The following is a 20,115-nucleotide window of genomic DNA, read 5'->3' on the forward strand; positions in this document are numbered from 1 at the left end:
TCCGGATAAAGTTTTGGTGAGCTCATTACAAGATGATCCTTCACCAGCACTTGGTATAAATCATGTCTAGGTCCTTAACTTCCCATAATCTCATTGTTTAGTGTAGTAGTGGCGGAGGGAGATGCACAGACCCCTTATTGGATACATGCAAGAGGGAGATGACTAAGGTGAAAATTTTGCTTTTGTTGTGCTATGATTAGTCAACATCTTAGCAGATGTCCTGACTTGCATCCTGGGGTTAGGGAGGAATGAAGTGTGATGCTGTGCTTCTATTTTACTTTATTGGTGGTTGTTGCTTCCATTGACAGGATGCAATCAAATTGGATCTACCTCCATCAAAGTGCAATTCAATTAGGAAATGACCTGTCCAATTTGATTAAAAAATTGATTGCACTTAGGGGTTTCAAATTGAATTTGGATCTGGTTGATTCCTTGGATTTTGGATCCGATCCCAGTAGATTAGATATTCTTGGGGATATTAAAATTCCAATTCAAAATGCTGTGTAACCTAAACAGAAGCAATTAAATCTTTCCAAAAGCATCTGAAACCTACAAAATTTTTCTTGCCACAAACAAGGTTTAAAATATTGATATACCTTCCCCTTCCATATGGCAGAAGGGGTGTGTCAATGTTTTGAACCTAACACATTTTTTTCTTTTAGTTTTTTTTTTTTTTTTAAATTCGGGAAGAGGTGGGAATATCATTTATTAACAATTAGAATAAAGTTTTACTTGTCAAAACAAAAAAAAAAGCATTTGGAATAAAGTTTTTTTTAAACCTTCGAAGCAATGTATTGGTGACTGGCTGATATGATAGGTATCAGCCAATATGGGCCAATATGTTGCAGAATTTTGATCCTCGGCTAGGACATTCGGACAAAGTTGGTGTTATCCCCTAAGAGAAGCCCTGATTTCCTGTTTTTGGAAATCAGTCTGCTTTCAAGCTTGAATTCTCAAGTGAAATCCAACTTAAATCCTTTTTCAAAAAATAAAAAAAAATAAAAATCTAAAAACCAAAGGTGACCCACCTGAACAATAGCTGTATATGAAATTCTCTAAATCCACAACTCATTAGATACAGAAATGATCATATCAAGAGTATCAGTATAAGATATGTGTATAGATAGACTTACTTGTTTTGAAGTTTTTTGTTTGTTAAGTCTTTTCCTCCATGTAGCTAAATGGTTGGATCTTGGCCTCTTGGAGAGTTTTGAACAGTGAACATTTGAAAAAATCACTCTTATCAGATCAATCGACTTTTGTTCATTAAATGATTGGAGCGATAGAGCTTGAAATCTTGCAATGCCAACCATTGATTCTCCCTTCTGTGTTCTGAACAGTCTCTAGCACAAGGCCATATGCACTATGATTCATTTTAGGGTTTGGATTGTAGAAAGAACATATATATAATATGAAAATGGAAGTTTATATGCACCAAAACCAGTATATATAGTATACATATAAAATTCAAATGGACTTGGATTTTAATCGGATTAAATATGGTTAAATACATATTCAATCCTATTATTAAATGGATCTAATCTGTAAAGCTCAATTTCAATCCATTTAGAATGGACCATTGGAATACAAAGTAATTGGTTTGGGTCTCATATTCGATTTTGAATTTCTAGACTGTTGACAGCCCTATCAATAGAGGTTCTTGGTTTGGGGATCTCCATTAGGATCCCCAGATGATTGTATTCTTTCCTTTTTCCTGCTTTTCTTTGCAGTGATAATTTTCTGGTTATCAGTACAAGAATACTGGCTTGTTGAGGTGTGTGAATTGAGGCTCTGCAGTTTCATCATCTAAATAGTGGATCATCTATCTTTAAATTCTGTGTTTTTTCTTTCAAATATTTGTTGAAGTTTTAGTCAGATCAAATATTACTGTCATTGGTTGTATTATGGCATGGAGATACGACATTTTTTGGATACTTTTCATCAGTCCCTTACTGTCACTGTCTCATTGTCGTCATTGTCGCCATAAACAGATAGTAAATTGGAGAACTCATTTGAAGTTTCCTGAAGAGGCAAAGCTTTCTGTAGAAGCAAAAGATCTTATTAGTAAACTCTTGTGCAATGTTGAGCAGAGGCTTGGAACGAAAGGCGCAGATGAAATAAAGGTGTTGTGGTTTGTTCAATGCTAGAATTCTTGGGTTTGTGCCAGAGTGGAATTTAAAATTGAGGAAATTATGTGGTTGAATTATCTGCCAATTTCAGGCCCATCCATGGTTTAGAGGTGTTGAATGGGATAAACTATATAAGATGGAAGCTGCATTTATTCCAGAGGTAAAGGACGAACTTGACACACAGAACTTTGAGAAGTTCGAAGAGGTACAAATATATCTTCATTGTGTTGGACTCATCCCATATAGCAAAGTGTTTAGAGTACTATATGTTACTAATAGTGTCTTATTCTTGTGTTTCTCCAGTCTGACAACCAGGCACAGACTTCATCAAAGTCAGGCCCCTGGAGAAAGGTAAGGGTATTGATAGCAAGTGCGGAGGTTCCATTTATGTGCATTCTGAGCATTGATATCTATGTATATTCTCGTAGATACTCATGTAATTGATAGTTGTTTTCATTTAGCTTCATATTTGATCAACTTCCATTGTTCATTATGTGCCATCCCTTCTTTTTCTGAACTACTTGAAAATAAAACTTTTGTCCATCTTACTCTGTTTGTACATGTATATTTCTCTTGCTGATCTGGAAAGTTAAATGGATTTGTTTAATTGAGCCACTAAAAGGATCCATAGGAGTATTCCAGATTCAACATGGAATTTCCTTGACAAAGGTTCTGTTTGCACAAGAGCTGGTTATTCCATCAGCAGATACATGGGGTCAAAATTCTTCATCTAACATGGTCATCCACCTGATCAAAACCATTTGAGAAAAAGGAACTTGATATGGAAAATCTAATTGAGTTGATTTAAGTAAGAGTTGCACATTGGGTGCCAGTATGTGAAGAGTTTTATGGTGTGAGGATGGATGGTCTTCTAAGAGGTTGGCACATCATTGCTAGTGAGCCACTTAAAAGGTCACCAAGGTTGATTAATTGGCATCCCCCGAGGCTGGCAGGTTCAAACTCAGTTTTGATGCTTGTTGTTTAGGAAACCCTGGTGAGTCTGGTATGGGAGAGGTGGTAAGGGATGAATCAGGAACCATAATGTTAAGTTATTCATGAGTGTTGTAAATTCTCTAAGAACGGAGATGCTGTCACATATTCAAGGTCTGAAGTCTCTGGTGCAACTGAGATGGTGTAATGTGACCATTGAAGGAGATAGCTAAGTGGTTATTAATTGGCTTATCTTTGAAGATGAATCTCCTTGGAAGTTTAGAGCTTTGGTAAGGGAAGCCAAATCCTAAGGAAGTATTCTGAATACCCTCTGAACTGTTCGTTCAGGTGGAATACTAGGTTGGCTAATTCCCTAGCTGATAGCTTTGCAAAGATCTGGTGTAACTAGACAAGGGTGTTTTGGGGAATGCCAGGTCCTAGGTCTCAATTCTTCTTCTTAGTGTTTGGATTAGAGAAGAAGGTTGGAGAGAAATGGGGTGGCAGCAGTTCTAGCAAGCCCTAATCTTATTATTTCTAGTAGGGTTTAAGGAGGGATTACAATGGAAAATCCGCCCCTGATTTAGTAGGCAAGACAGGAAAAGAAGGAAAAAGATATTAGTACAGTAGAGGCCCAGGCCCATTAAGCCTAAGAAAGAAACATTAAAGATAACCACATAACATAAACACATAGAGGCTCAACCTCACAAGCTAGGTCTCACAATACTCCTCTTCAAGCTGAGCATAGATATTTTTCATGCTCAACTGGGATAACAACTCCATAAATCTTACCTTGGTGGTGAACCATTTGGTAAAAGCATCAGCCAGCTGTCTTGTAGATGGCAAATAAGGAATAAAGAGGTGCCCAGGAACAATTCTTTCTTGCACAAAGTGTCTATCAATCTCAATATGTTTTGTCCTATCATGTTGGACTAGGTTGTTAATAATGTTGATTGTAGCTTGATTATCACAATACAACTTAAGAGGCTCAGTCACATCTATCCCCTACTCCTTTAGAAGAATCCAAAGCCAAAGAAATTCAACAACTCCATGAGTCATAGCCCTATGTTTAGCCTTGACACTTGGTCTTGCTACAACTGTTTGTATCTTGCTACTCCAAGTAACAAGATTACCACATATGAAGGTACAATATCCAGATGTAGACTTTCTATCACCAAGAGAACCTGCCCAATCAGCATCAGTATAAGCTTCCACCTCTATTTTGTCATATTTCTTAAATAGTAATCCCTTCTTCGGACATGTCTTCAAGTATTTCAAAGATCCTTTCTGCCTTTATGTGTAGCTCATGGAGCATGCATAAATTGTTTGACCACATGGATTGCATATGCACTGTTAGGTCTAGTGATTTAAAAAGCGTACCTAGTGTGCTTGGTGTGCTTTGTGCTTCAGCTCAAGTGTGTGCCTTTTTTATTTTTTGCACCTTTTGTTCTTTTTGAACCTAACAGTTGGGTTGGGGCTCCGCCCCCAGGCCCCCAACCAAGCTGTTCAAACTTCAAAGGCAAACAAGTCCATGTTCAGGTCTTAAATTCTTAATCCTTAGGCAAAAAAAATTATAATTTTAATTGACTTTTAAAAAGATATTTTACTAGGATGAATGAATGAACAACATTAGCAAATAGGGGGTTCTTGGAGAATCAAGAATGCAAGATGTTTTACATCACATTAGCTATTTGAAGTAATGCAATTGAGAAAAAAAAAGAAATTGTGGATTTTACATGCTTGGAAATGTTTTATATGTTTGATTTTATTTTTAAATTTTCATTTGAATACATTTTACATGTTATGTTTATGCATTTTAATTTTAGATAATAGGTTTTTAAAAATATTTATTTTAAAATTTGTCTATATTTTTATTAATGTTATGTTTAACATTTTTTTTGTGCCTTGCTTCGAAAAGGCGCGCTCATCGCCTTGCACCGTGTGCCTCAGGTGCAAATTGTCCCTTATGCTTGTTTTCTTGCGCCTTGCATTTTTAAAACACTGGTTAGGTCTAGTAAGGGATAAATAAAGTGGTTTACCAACTAATATTTGATATCTTTCCTTGTCAGGATACAACCCCCCGTGGGAGTATTTGCTGGTTTGGTTCCCAGCTTTCCTATCTCCTTCAGAAGGTCCACCACATACTTACTTTGGCAAATGTAGATTCCCTCACTAGACCTATCCACCTCTACTCCTAAGAAGTATTTTAGTTGTCCCAAATCCTTGATTTCAATCACCAAGGTTGAAAAAAAGCCTTTCAACTTTTGAATCTCATCTAAACCATCTTTAGCAACAACCATATGATCAACATAAACAATCAACCTTGTTAGTTTTCCTTCATTTCTTTTATAGAACAAAGTGTGATCAGCATTGCTTTGCTTGTACCCAACAACGTTCATTTCCTTGCATAATCTTTCGAACCAAGCCCTTAGAGATTGTTTGAGGCCATATAAGGTCCTCCTTAGCTTGCGCACCTTTCCTCTCATGTCATACCCTGGAGGAGGATCCATGTAGACATCTTGTAGATCTCCATTTAAGAAAGCATTCTTGGCATCCAACTGGTGTAATTCCCAGGAAAAATTTGTTGCAAGAGAGAGTAACACATATAGTATTCAATTTGGCAATCGGGGCAAAGGTCTCCTTATAATCAATACCTTTTTTTGGGTGGATCGCTTTACAACTAATCTGGCTTTATACCTCTTGATAGAACCATCAGCCTTGTGTTTGATTGTATACATCCACTTGTACTCCGTAGTGTTCTTCTTGACCTGTAAATCCACTAGCTTCCAAGTATTTTCCTTAAACACGGCTTTCGTTTCCTCATCCATAGCTTCCCCCCATTTGGGATCAACAATAGCCTCTTGAGTACTTGGAACTTGGAAGGGGTAGAAACAATGGACAACTCGGAGACAAAAGTGTGATGGACAAGAGACAAATGAGAGTATGAACCAAATTTATTTATAGGATGAAGAGTGCATGAGCAAATAGGCTTTCATCAGGCAACGAGATCTAAATCAGGACTTGAGGAGGCAATAGGAAGCACAATACATTGGTTGGAATATGAAGTTCCCGATTGGTTGTAGTCATTAACTAGTGGCTCTTTCCTTCTCTTCTTTCGATAAACACTTAGTTACCTTTCATCATCAAGGTTAGGAGCAATTGCCTCGATTCAAGGAGTAGCACCACAAGGATCTTCATCATTCGTAGTCTTAGTTGGACAAGTAGATTCAACATGAGGAGAGTTTGGGGAGAGAGAATCAGAGGGAAGAGTTGGAAGAGAGGAAGTAGGAGTTGAGACAAAAGGGTTAGTCTATGAGGAAGTCTCTTCCACTCCACTAGTCTCTCCCTGAAGAGAATTCTAGGGAGGCTCAAAGAAAGACAATGACTCACAAAAGGTGACATTTTGGGTGATGAACTTCCTTCTAGTAGTTGGATCAAGACATTTATATCCTTTTTGTGTAGGAGAATAACCCAAGAACACCCCACAGATTGTTTTGGGATTTGGCTGTCCTTTTAGGATCATTAACATGAATGAAACATACATAACCAAACTATGTCTCAATCATTTTACAGAAAACCATAGTGGTTCTAGCTACTTACTACTTCTCGTTCTTTCATCAAGTAAATCCAAGTGATCTTGTAAAATGATCAAAATGAAATTAATGATATCCATCCATGGAAATAATGGTTAAGGGACCTCAAATATCCGAATGAATTAAATCAGAGCATTGACTTTATTATTGGAACTTGGATAGCTTGTTTTACAATGTTTATACATTTGGCACACATTACAAAAAAGACTTTAAAAGGACACTTTTTCAAACAACTTTGGAAACAAGACTCTTAACAATGAAAAAGACAAATGACCTAATCTGGCATGCTAGAGATAGACCAAAGTACCAGACTCCTTGCATTCACTGATATTGGTAGACATTAGACAATGCATTAAGAACTGAACTGATGTCTTCATTGAGATAGTAGAGACCTCTAGACTCACGACCACTCCCAATCATTTGCTTTGTCAACTGGTCCTCGAAAATACAGTGAGTGGGAAAGAAGGTTACAATACAATGCAAAGTCTTTTTTTTTTTTTTTTTTCATTCTAGAAACTGAAAGCAAGTTGGCGGTAAAATTAGGAACATGCAAGGTAGACTTAAGAGAAAAGCTTTTCCAAGTTGGATATCCCCTTTCTCGTGAAATAAGCTTGAACCTCATGTAGTTAAGTGTGTTTTCTTGGGATGTTCCAAAACTCAAAAAGGGTATAAATGCTATTGTCCATCTCCTTGTCGTCACTGTATTAGTGTAGATGCCACTTTTCATGAATCAACTCCATATTTTCCTTCTAATGATCGTTCTCAATCTTCTATGTATGATATCCCTCTTTCTGTTCCTCTTTGTAATTCTTCTCCACAGGTTTCTAAGTCTGCACATCCCAAGCCACCTATTCAATAAGTTTACAAGAAGAGGTCGCTGGCTTAGGATCCTACACTTCATGCCTTGCCATCTATAGGTCTTGGTGGTCCTCCTACCACATTCGTTACTATAGAGAGTCCTCCCATTACTAAGCCACCTTTGGATTTAGATGTTCCCATTGCTCTCCTGAAGGGTAAATGTTCATGTATTTCACACCCTATTAGCCATTTTATTTGTTAGAAGTTCTTGTCTCCCTTAGCCCATGCATTTGTTGCCTCTCTTTCTACTGTTTCTCTACCTAAGTCCTTGCAAGAAACCTTATATGATCCTGGATGGAGGACAACTATGGAAGAAGAAATGTTAGCACTGCATCAAAGTGGTACTTGGGACTTAGTTCCCTTCCTTTTGGTAAGAAGCTTGTTTGTTGTCGTTGGGTGTATTAGTGAAATTTCAACCTGATGGTACGGTTGAAAGGCTTAAGGCTCGACTGGTTGCAAAGGGATTTACTCAAACATATGGTGTTGATTTTGATGAAACCTTTTCTTTAATTGCTAAGATTACTTCAGTGCATTTGTCATTTCTTTAGCTGCTATTAACCATTGGCCTCTATTTTAGCTTGGTGTTAAAAATGCTTTTCTACATGGTGATTTGGTGGAAGAAGTTTACATGGAACAACCACCCGGGTTTGTTGCTTAGGGGTAGTATTTGGGAGTGGTGTGTAGATTGAAGAAAGCCTTATATGGCCTTAAACAATCACCTTGTTTGGGAAATTTAGTGAGGCAATTGTTGAATTTGGTCTCCTTCGGTATCAATCTAACTATTCTGTGTTTTACAAGACCTTTGACGTTGGTATTTTTGTTCTTGTTGTCTATGTAGATGATATTGCGATTAAGGAAGTGATTCACAAGGCCTTGGTAAGCTGAAACTGTTTTTACAAGAGAAATTTCATACTAAAGACCTAGGTAATCTCTGTTATTTTCTTGAATAGAATTCATGAGATCTGCCACTGAAATTTCATTATCACATTGCAAGTATACATTGGAATTACTTGAGGGGACAAGTATGTTGGGGTGTAAATTGGTAGCTACACCAATGGATCCAAACACTTAACTTGCATCAGAGTAGGAGCTAGTTGAAGATCTTGGACAATATGGGAGACTGGTTGGGAAGCTGAATTTGTTGACTTTTACTCGTCTTGATATTGGTTTTGCTGTTGGGGTGGTAAGCTCTCCATGCATTCCTCACCTTGAAGTAGTGTTTAGAATCATGAGATATCTCAAGGGTTCATCTGGTATAGGAATTGTTTACAAAGATAATGGTCGCTTGACTGTATCGAGCTTCATAGATGCAGACTGGGCTGGATCACCTATTGATAGGAGATCAACAACATGGTGTTGTACATTCCTAGGTGGAAATTTAATCTCCTGGAAAAGCAAGAAACGAGATATTGTTGCAAAGTCAAGTGCTGAAGCTGAGTATAGGGCTATGAGTCAAGCATATGGGGAGTTGGTGTGGCTTAAAAGCCTTCTTCATGAATTGGGATACCCATTAAACTACCCATGCATTTTCATTGTGATAATCAGCAGCAATTCATACTGCCTCAAACACTATTTTCCGTGAGGACAAAGCATATAGAAGTAGATTGCCATCTTGTTAAAGAGAAGGTTCAAAATAGTGATATCAACACCCCTTTTGTGAAAACTGGAAACCAGCTTGTTGATTTGTGGACTAAAATTTTACACTGACTTCACATTGATTTCATTACTAGCAAGTTGGGCCTATATGACATATACACACCAGCTTGAGGGGGAGTGTTGAGGAGAATAGATTCCTTGTATTTGGGGCAATAGAGTAGCTTTGTCTTTCCTTTCTTTTATTAAGGATACTCCTGTCCAAAATTTATCATAAACAGGGGTATTTTTGTAAAAACCTTTTATTTACATTAATATAAGTAGTGGGCCTACTGGTTAAGAGGGTTAGAGGCTATTCTCTAATCAGTTCGACTGTGTTCTCTTCTCTCAGCCCTTTTTTTCCTTCTCTTTCCTCATTCTCTTCATTCTCAGCTCTCTTCTCCTTATTTTCTTTCTAGGTTTATGCCTTTCTTTTCCATTACCTTGGTTATAATTCATAACAAAGGAGAAACTGTGGAGGCTGTTGCCCATAGAATTAAGTAGGATGGGCAGAATGGAGGGGTGCATCCAGAGTCTTGTGTGATAGGCGAATACCACTTTGGCTAAATGGAAAATTCGAACAGTTGTAAATCCAGCTATGTTGTAAGGAGCAATGTGTTGGACAGTTAAGAAACATGTCAAAAAATGAGTGGCGGAAATGCAAATGCTTAGATGGATGAGTGGTAAAACTAGAAAGGAAGTTAGAAATGAAGTCATACAAAGGAACCTAGGAGTAGCTGCAATAGGTGATAAAATGAGAGAAAGTAGATTGAGATGGTTTGCTCATGTGCATAGAAGACATCTATAGCACCTATTAGAAAAAGTGATATGTTAAAGTTGAAGGGGCTAGAAGAGCTAGGGGCAGACCAAAAAGGACTTGGGTGGAAGTAATAGGAAATGATTTAAGCACAGATAATTTAATGATGGATATGATAGTGGACAGAACGGAATTGTGAAACAGGATTATGTAGCCAACCCCATATAGTTGGGGCAAGGCTTAGAAGATGATGGTGATATTCTTAATTTGTTTTTATTTTCTTCTTTTTTTTTCTCCTGGGCCGAATGGGCCCTAGTACTTGTTTATGTTTTAAGTGGCATTATGTTTACATTTTATGTGTTAATGGACTTTTTTAATTATGGGCCTTTATTGTTTTGTGTTTCTTTTGAGTTATTTAAGTGCTGGCCGCCCACTTAAGGGCAGAGATGTAATTAGTCATAGTTAAGTGAGTTCAATAAAAGATTAAGAGAGAGGAGGAAACTATTGAACTCTCTTCTCCTTTCTCTTCTTCTCCATCTTCTTCTTCCTTCTGTTGTAATCACCTCTTTTTCTCCTTCTTTTTACTGCTGTAATCAGGTTTAATTATCAGATTTGAAGGACAGTTTTACATCTTCATCCATAGGAATGCTGCTCCTATCTTGATGGATAACACTAACATGTTTATAATTTAATGACCATTAACAATGCACCATTCCCATGAAGCAAGATCACTAGCATATGAACTCTGCTGAGTGGGCATTTGCTTCCAAATGATGATGTTAATGATTTAACAATTTTGTTTTGAATTTACCGGTTCAAGTGGTCACTTTGTGCAAAAATTGCCAAAGGTTAGGTTCATATCCAATCCACCCCTCCCTAAATGCTGCATCCAATACTTGATAATGGGCCTATGCATTATGTTGTATGATGAAGCATGTAATTCTAGATTACTGAATCATCTGCTCATATGTTGTTATTAAAGTTCTGAATTTACTGACCAAGTGCTGCAATTGGTGCCTTTTCCTTGGCTACAGATGCTCTCATCCAAGGACATCAACTTTGTGGGTTACACATACAAGAACTTTGAAATTGTGAATGATCATGAATTGCCTGGGATTGGTCTCTCTCTCTCTCTCTCATGTCATTTATCATTTTCATATTCATGTTTGATATGTTCATTGTGAAACATAGGGAAATGTAAATTTTCGTATTTTACTACACTTTAATTTTTTTCTTTTGGTTGTTAACTGACAATATTTTATTAGTGCTGTTATGAGGAGTACAAACAGCAGTCTTACACCCCAATCAGTGGTTAGCGTTGGTTAACTCCCTCCAGGATACAGAAAACATTTATCTTTCACATGGTCCCAAAAGACCCCCTTGATGTTTTCCTGAATAATTTAACAAAAATACCAATACAATCGTGTAGGACAATCCACCAAAGAGAATAGGTGGTGGATTTAAGTCCAAAGAAAGTGATACCCATTGCATTACCATCAAGACATGAAGTTTGTCTCCATGGAATATGTCCAACCCTGAGAAATATTGCTGCTTTCTTACGGCTAAGATCAGATCTTCCCTTCAATTTAGGTTTCTAAAAATAATAATATCATTTTAATTATTTTTTGTATTTATTTTAAAAGTTAGTAATCTTCTGAAAAACATTCCATTTACTTAATTTTTATTCCTTGCTATCTGATGCACAATTTCCAGTATGTCAATGACCCTTGACTGGATTTCCTTTGAATTCCTGTTTGCAGCTGAACTAAAGAAGAAGACCACCAAAACAAAGCGGCCATCCATCAAATCCCTTTTTGGTAAGTTATCCTTTTTCATATACTGCCTTGAAACATCCTTTCCGTTTCTTCTTACCAATAGATTCCTATTGGTAGTAACAAAATACTTCTTTTTTTGGAAAGGTAAGGTATAATTTATTATTAGGAAACAGTATACAAGGCATATACATCAAGAGACAGAGACAGCACTGCCTCAGTCAATTAAAAGCACAAACCTGTCCACCCAAAAGGGCCTAGACCAAATCCCTAAAATGGTAATGGCTCTAGTCCCAAAACAGAAACCCAAATTGCAGAAAAAGAACCCAATTCCACAACAGAGATAACTCACACCACCCTAAAAATGGGGATGGGCCCAAAAGAGAACTGAACAGCCATAGCAAACATATCAAACCAAAAGCACAGACTCAAGGCTAGTCTCCCACCCAGGGGGGAAACTGAGCACAGGAACCACGATCTGCAGTGGTGATTGGTGAATCCTCCAAGAAAAGCCCAGAGTTTGAGGGGGAGGGATAGTGGAGGTAGAGGAACTAGGGAGAAGGATAGAAGAGGTAGAGGATGATTGGAGTCCTTGGTTAGGTTGCTATGGTAGTAACAAATAATTAAATTAGTTACTACTTTAATTCATAAACTGATTAATAACTTGATTGAATCAATCAATATTGTCAATTGTCAAATAGGAAAATCCTAAAAAAATGGGATTCAAGTTGAATCAGGATTCAAATCATAAACCATAAGAATCAATCTGAAGCTTATAAGGAAATACTCAAAAAATTATGAAAATCATAAAAGAAATCAATAGATGGTATAATCAATTATACAACAAGTTTCACTAACTACTGTTCATGCCATACTTTGTCAAGGAAATGTTAAAATAATGTAATTTTCAACTCAAATAATCATCATTCGTATCAAAATGTAAATCATAGTTCATAGATTATAACACGACTCTCCAGAAAAGAAGACTAGTTGTGAGTTGACCATATTTCCTAGCCCCCAAAACCAACTTAATTTTAAAAGATAATTCTTGACTACAAAAAAAAAAAAAACTGTGTTCTCCACATTGTCCCAATACTCAAAACCAACCCAAGCTTTACAAACTTGTTGAAAAAAAACAAATAAAAAAACAGTATTCATAAGTTATTTTCTTTTTTTGATAAGCAACACGGAGAATATTCATTAAAATCAATCTACACACAAAAGGTACAGCCAAAGAAGCATGCAAAGCTGGGCCTCCCAAGAGGCCATCCACATCTGACAACAGAGAAAAAGAAATACAACAAAGCAGAAGCAGCACCAATTACAAACTACTAGTAGCCAGTCCTGGGCATCCCTAATCTAAACAAGATTTCCCAACCCCAGCCTTAGCCAGAGAATCAACCAATATATTGGCATTCCTAGGCACCCACTTGAATGAGACGTTCAAGTCAGCACATAGAGCTTGAGCCATTCTGACTAAAGGTCTGAACTCTGAACTTCGAAGGAGTTTGGTCTTGCTTTGTCATCCAACCTATAGCCATTTGACAGTTACCTTCAACTTCCACATTCCTTAGTTCCTGCCTAACCAATAACTTCAAGCCCTGACAAAGCCATGTTTTGTTCTCGAATCCTACCAATTCCTAAACCACCCTGCTCTTTAGAACAGAAATAAGAAATGGAAATGAAATTCATCAAATAATGAAGATGTACTGATCAAAAAAATAATGAAGCTGATGTGAGGATTTCTTTGTTACACATTTGAGATGACAGAAAACCCTAATAGAAAGTTTCTAATTACTTTTCACTCTTGAATCTAAATAAATGTATTTCGATGTAATTATGTCAAGGAGCCTATTTATCTGTATTTTCTAAACTCTGTTAAAATCCCATAGCATTTGATTCATCATGCAACCTTTTGTGATTCAATGGGATTCAATCATGATTCTGGCCAAAATGGAATTGAGGGGAACTATCTGAATCTGTAGGGGTTTGAATCTATTCAGATTTTATGATTTGAATTGTAAATCATACTGATTACATTATCAGTGTCAATTATTGAGTTGTCTTCAAAGTCAATGGTAAATCTTGGTGACACCTTAAACAGTAAACACCACATTAATGTTAGTTTTTGAAGAATTATGCATTCTGGATAAACTTTATGGAAAGAATGAGTAATTCTATCATTCCAGCAATAGGAAAGAGTAGCTTTGGCAACAATTAAATGGCTCAGATGGTTTACTATAAAACTACAAATCTTATTTTTCTGTTACTTACGGAAACTAATTGCTTTTTCGATGTCAAACCTATCTATTTTACAAGTTTCATCAAAATAGAGAAGGAACTAGAAGTTATGGTAAGAGATATGAAACATATTTTTTTATAAGTGAAATTATTAAAGCATTAAATGAAACAGTACAAAAAATTCCTTGGAGAGGCACAAGATGCAATCTCCCACTATAACATAAAGGAAATAAACAAATCATAACTGAGTCCAGTACAATTGATTTCTGTTTACCCCTTGCTTAGCTAGAGAATCCTCCATCCCATAAGCCAGCCAACGTCCTCACCCAAATTATCCTCAGTTTCATGTCTCTGGTAAACCATTTGAATTTCCTCACCTCATTCCTAAAGTGCCACATTATAGGTTCTGGTTCCTTTAACTATCCTACTACCATCTCTTGTTCCGAAACTGCTTAAATTTCAATGTTCAGTGTAGCTTGGTTCTATCAAAGTTTCTAACCTGGATGGTTGGACTTTGAACCTGTCAGCTAGAGCTAAAGACATTTTGTTTTAACCCTAAACCCATCAAGAGGCGTTTACTGTTGACTTGATAAAAAGAAACATTGACCCAAATAGTTGAGAGAGAGCAATGACAAATGCCAGATAGACATGCACATAGACAAGTGTCATCAATTGAGCAAACATTGGATTTGATCTGTAGAAAGTTAACTGTGTATTTAAAAATACTTGTTGATTTCAATTTCTTGGTTAAGATGTTCAGATATGGATACAGACAAACATGATACAATTCAGTGTTTATCAATATTCAGTACAGTGAAGTGATGACTATTTTGGCCTCTCTGGTCAATGTCTTGACTAGTTGATAAAAAGAAAATATGTTCTAATTTAAGATATCACGTGATCTCATAAATAAGTCAATGGGGCTATGATTATGCAAGAAAAGAATGATATGGAACATTTAATTTAACTTTTCAAAAAAAACTTTGGTTTGCAAACAAAGAAAATGTTAGGCTAGATAGGCTAGGATAAGGAATAACAGCCTATATTTTCCAAGGAAAGAGTGCAACCTTGAAAATTCAGTTTGCCCTTTTATTATGGCAAATCTGTACCAACGCACCACTTATTGGAATAAAAATTTAAAGAACTCTCCCACCATCATCTTTTATCTTATGCCTTTTTTCTATAGATATACCCCCATTCAATTATGTTCCATCATAAATATTTGTGGCAACATAACTTGAATATAATAAAATGCAAGCATATTTTATATGTTTCAAATAATTAGACAAACAAGCAAACAAATGAAGCTTTAAAATAATTGTCTTTGACTAGTCATTAGTTGACTAGTTGATCTAGTTAATGATTAGCCATTTTAAGCGACTGTGTCATGAGTATATGAGTATTGATTAACTAGTTAGTTGATGCTTTGATAACACTGATTCAAGTGTTTGATGCATGTCTTTTCATTTTCAGTTTTTTGATGTTATAACATTATTTTTTTCTCTACAGTTTGGCAAGTTTAGCAAAACTTTTAGCAACTATAATTGGTTTCTTTAAAATATACCAACTATATGTTTTACTAGTATCTTGCTTTAAAATGTACTTTAGAGTGGTCCTTCTTGTACCTGGTCTCAGTATATCATATCATGTTCACACAGGTTTGCTTAGCATGCACATGTATCTGGGAATCATAACTTTTCAATTATATTAATGCTGAAATTTTAATTTCGGAATGAAAAAGTTCAACCACCCTCCCCCCACCGGTTAGCTCCCCTATGTTATGTGGATATATCCACGTATGATGGTTAAAACTAGTTCTGATGCTGTACCATTCCTGTCAATTAATGCTAGAGAGAAATATTTCTAGATGCATTCTTTTAATAGGGAAAATTATGTGGCATCTTTATTCTCTAGTATTGAAAGCACAGAGCTTACAGGTGATTAGCAATCAGGTGTTGGTGCCTCCTATTTTGTTCTGCTGAGCTTGACGTTTGCATCCTAGTATATTGTGATTGACTGTTGTAATGTGATATTTTATCATTTTCGTCATTGTGATTCTGAGGAAACTAATGGTTGGTTTTGAAGGTTTTATGTTCAAAGTTTCTCATCGATCTCTAATATTGTGTGCTCATGTTGCAGATGATGAATCAGAAACTAGTCAACAACCTGTTAAAGGGAGCTTTTTGAACCTCTTGCCTCCCCAATTGGAAATTTCTCAGAAGCAAAGACAGTTAAAATAAGCTTTGTTGAACTTTACATTAGATAGCCAAGGAGCTCCAGCTCACCAATTAAAGCTGCAGATGAATGGGCACAATTTCTTCTGCTTCCATTGCTTTTCTTGTTGGCAAGCGCTCGATCTCCATTTCCCGTGAAAGTTTGAGAGCAAGGGCCCAAAGAAGAGGGTTGGAGGGGTGAGTTTGGAGTTTGGCCTTGTGCCTGCTTGGATCAGGGTCTTTGTAAAATTTGTTAATGATAGTAAATATTTATTCTTTTACCATTTGTTGCACATAAAATATTCTTTTACTACTCTCTCTCTCTCTCTCTCTCTCTCTCTCTCTCTTTCCATCGTGTAATTTTCTATGTTTTCCTCTTTAGTCATCGCCACTGATTTCTGCACTCACCAGTCTTTCACTGAAAGATGATTTTGATAATAGGAAAAATTAAAAAGGGAGACGGCAGCTTCAGTAGGGGCTATTATTAGGTGCAATTGTAAAATCTTAAGCGGGAGCATGTTCAAACTTCCAAGCATCAATACGCTATCGCACAATTGAAATGAGTGATGTCATGGTTATGGTTCTGAATTTGCAGGTTCAAAGTTTTAACCAGGCCATCTCCCGGAAGGGTATTAAGTATTAACGATTGAATATGGCCTTTTTTAATAAATTTAACACTTTGTGATACTTTTTTTTGGCAGAAATCAGATAAAAAGTGATCAATTTGTAGGAAAAAAATGTCTGAGGTTGGGAAAGGAACATAAGCTTTGTGAATCCGTTGTTTCTGGCACTTGTCCGTACAGTTTTGATAAACGGGCCAATAGTATTGTTTTAAAATCGGACTGGACTGGATGATTGGATGTTTGATGCAGGAACCGGTCATATCTCTGGATCCGGTTTTAGCCTAAACCTCTTTTTTGAAAAAAAAATTGTTGAATTGGTTATAGAATTGTTGATCTTGATGGTTGAAGTGTTGAACCGTTCGACCCAGATAGCGGTTCACGGTTTAATGATTTTATTTTTTGGGAGGATTAAAGAGAAAAAGATGAAAACGAAAGGGGGAGGGACTGAGATGAGATATCAGAGAGAGAGATCTTAGATTGTTGTTGTCCCTACCATCATTTTTTGCCGTTGTCAGTGAGCATTATCCCTTCTTTCTTCCTTCCTTTTCTTTATTTCCTTCTTTATTGCTTCTTTTCTCTGTTTCTCAGACAACAACCAATTCCCTCTCATTTCTCAAAATGTCTTTCATACGTGTTGTTTTAGGCTTAGCAGCTTGAGGGGATAGGATATCTATCACATGGATGCTCAAATCTTGTGGAAGGGATTGAGTGAATTTCAAAAAAATTTTTTCATTTTTGTAGGAAATCGAATTCCCTATTTTAGAAAAATATATTTTTCAGGGTTCAATCTTAAACCATGAACCAAACCAGATCTGAACTAAAAGGAATAGGAGGGAGGGTGTACCTGATACGGAGAAATAGTATCTCCCAATGGAGGTGTTCATGCCCAAGGAAGGATCCAAAATCTACTCCCATTGAAGATGGCGCAGTGTAGGATGGAGTAGAATCAGCAATGTTCTTTCAAAAGAACTTGACCCTTCGCAAGAATCAACAGGATGGCTTGTGAATATAGCTCCAATCAATCTTTTCCCCAAAAGATTGGTATCAAGATCAAATCTTGATTACTCCAGTAGAGAGTAGGAGATTGAAGTATTGGAGGTGGCGACTGCAAGAATGAGGCAACAAGAGAGTATTTGCAAGGTGCAGAATTCTCTCTTCTTGTGATTTTCAGCTCTGAAGAGAATTGAACATCAATCCATAAAAATTTTCGCCCCTTTCTCCTTTCATAATCTTAAAGGGATCAGCTCCTAATCCCATTAGGAGTTGTTGATCCAAATCATATTTGAATTAGAAGTCATTTTAAATGATAAAGGATAACCCTTATCTTATCTGCAGATCAGATCAGCCATCTCCTAATGCAATTAGAGGCTTCCAGATCTAAATCTCATTTAGATCTTGGACTCTCTAAGTGGATAGGGTCTACGCCCATTCCTATCAGATGACCCATCTCAGAATTCGCCCCCTTTTTAATTGACTGATCAAATTCAGGCCAGTTCGAAATGGGCTTAAGGCCCATTTAAGGTTATGTACTCACATAGCCTTCCAAACTGTTATCCAGTTGGGCTTCCTTGTATGGTGTGGGACCCAAACATTGATCTACACATCAGTCACATGGGTTCAGCCCAGCCTTTGTTACAAGGCCTAGCCGAATACACTATTATGAATAGTGCACACCCTGAAACCCATCTTATGGGCTCTATGGGCTCAACACTTACCCTAAGTGGTCCTTGGGCCAAGCCACCTTGTAACACCCAGGGACTATGGGTAGATGCAAGATTAGCCCATCATGTATTATCCTCAATGGTTTTACACTTAACCTCTCAGCCCATAATGATCATACACTACCCGACAAGAAATGACCTCTCCCTCGGCTGCAAGGAACAGTGTTGCACTCTCTGCTTACATGGACCCCGGGAATTAAAACCTTTTGCAAATCATTTCGAAACCATAATCTATATACTTTTATATCTCATATAAAATATATTTTGCAAAACAAATCTCAACGATTGAAATTGGCTGCTGGCAGTCTTGGTTTCCATCAGTGAGAGTGCATCCCCGATCATTACCTTTGTCCGACAAAGGGGCTGATCCTGTCACTATGATCACCCACTCAGATGAATTCTCAGACTGTCCCAACATACCCAGGTTTTGACCCCCGCTAAGGATCTCGCTGATTGGTATATCAAAGACAACCCAATCCGACACCTAGCATAGTATCATAATCGAGTCTAGGGGTTGGGTGTAACTTTCCAGTTTTTCCCATCAATCTCCAGTTCGTAGATTCAATTAATCCTACACTGTATGTGCCTAGGGTCTCACCCTGGCTGCTGAGACAGGCCACCCCAACCGACTTGGTGGCACCATAGTGTCAGCCTTGTCAGGATAAGTCTCCCCAGACCGACCCACTGGCTGTGAACATTCTAAACTAACACGAGTCTCATTAAGTGTCTAGTTTAAGGGTATTACACAGAAACATATCAAGGGAACATGAATCAAATATGGACTTTTATTCATTTACAATAAACTCATAAAGTACATCATTCTGATTGAAGCTAAGAGCATACAAAACTGTCTAACACAGCTAGCCTAAATTTAGAGATTGAGCAGATGGAGGTGAAAATTTCCTTTCTTCATGGTGAATTGGAGGAAGAGATCTATATGGAGCAACCATAAGGTTTCGAGGTGAAAGGAAAAGAGGGTTATGTTTGTCGGTTGAAGAAAAGTTTTTACGGTTTGAAGCAAGCACCTAGACAATGGTATAAGAGGTTTGAGTCAGTTATGGAGGGAGCATGGCTATAAGAAGAGTACTTCTGATCAGTGTTTTTGTTTAAAAATTCTCTGATGATGATTTTATTATCTTATTACTTTACGTTGATGACATGTTGATTGTTGGCAGAAATTCTTTAAGGATTGAGAATCTGAAAAAGCAGTTAAGTAAGTCCTTTGCCATGAAGGACTTGTGACCAGCAAAACAAATTCTTGGCATTCGAATTTATCAAGACAAGAAAATGAAGAAGTTGTACATGTCACAGAAATGATACATTAACAAGGTACTTGAAAGGTTCCATATGGATAAAGTTAAAGTGGTTTCTTCTCCTTTATCTAACCACTTTAAGTTAAGATCAAATCAAGGCCCTTCAACGGATAAAGAGAAGGAAGATATGGAAAATGTTTCATATGCCTCAGCAGTAGAAAGTTTGATGTATGCAATGGTATGTACAAGGTTAGACATAGCTCATGCAGTTGGAGTTGTTAGTCGTTTCCTTTCGAACCTAGGAAGAAAGCATTGGGATGCAGTAAAGTGGATAATGAGATATCTTCAAGGTACTTCCAATTTAATACTTAGTTTTGGCAGTGGCAAACCAGTGTT

General features: G+C 37.0%; 1 protein-coding gene across 8 annotated transcripts in view; it reads left to right on the forward strand.

Moving 5' to 3' along the window:
- Positions 1-16,435, forward strand: part of LOC148865022 (uncharacterized) — a 50,324-nt gene extending 33,889 nt beyond the window's left edge. For 6 of the 8 annotated variants that reach the window (XM_088981681.1, XM_088981682.1, XM_088981685.1 and 3 more), the window contains 6 exons: positions 1,992-2,123; positions 2,221-2,334; positions 2,433-2,480; positions 10,931-11,015; positions 11,657-11,713; positions 16,049-16,435. In XM_088981681.1, coding sequence (XP_088837807.1) covers positions 1,992-2,123; positions 2,221-2,334; positions 2,433-2,480; positions 10,931-11,015; positions 11,657-11,713; positions 16,049-16,149 — 537 coding nt within the window. In that variant the 3' untranslated portion in view covers positions 16,150-16,435. Of the gene's footprint in view, positions 1-1,991; positions 2,124-2,220; positions 2,335-2,432; positions 2,481-8,345; positions 8,384-10,930; positions 11,016-11,656; positions 11,714-16,048 lie in introns of all 8 variants that reach the window. The other 2 variants (XR_016110931.1, XR_016110932.1) reach the window with 1 other exon arrangement.
- The last annotated feature ends 3,680 nt before the right edge of the window (positions 16,436-20,115 follow it).

This window comes from Nelumbo lutea, chromosome 3 (genome assembly GCF_056320005.1).
Source record: "Nelumbo lutea isolate HS-2025 chromosome 3, American lotus-T2T, whole genome shotgun sequence".
NCBI classification, from domain to species: domain Eukaryota; kingdom Viridiplantae; phylum Streptophyta; class Magnoliopsida; order Proteales; family Nelumbonaceae; genus Nelumbo; species Nelumbo lutea.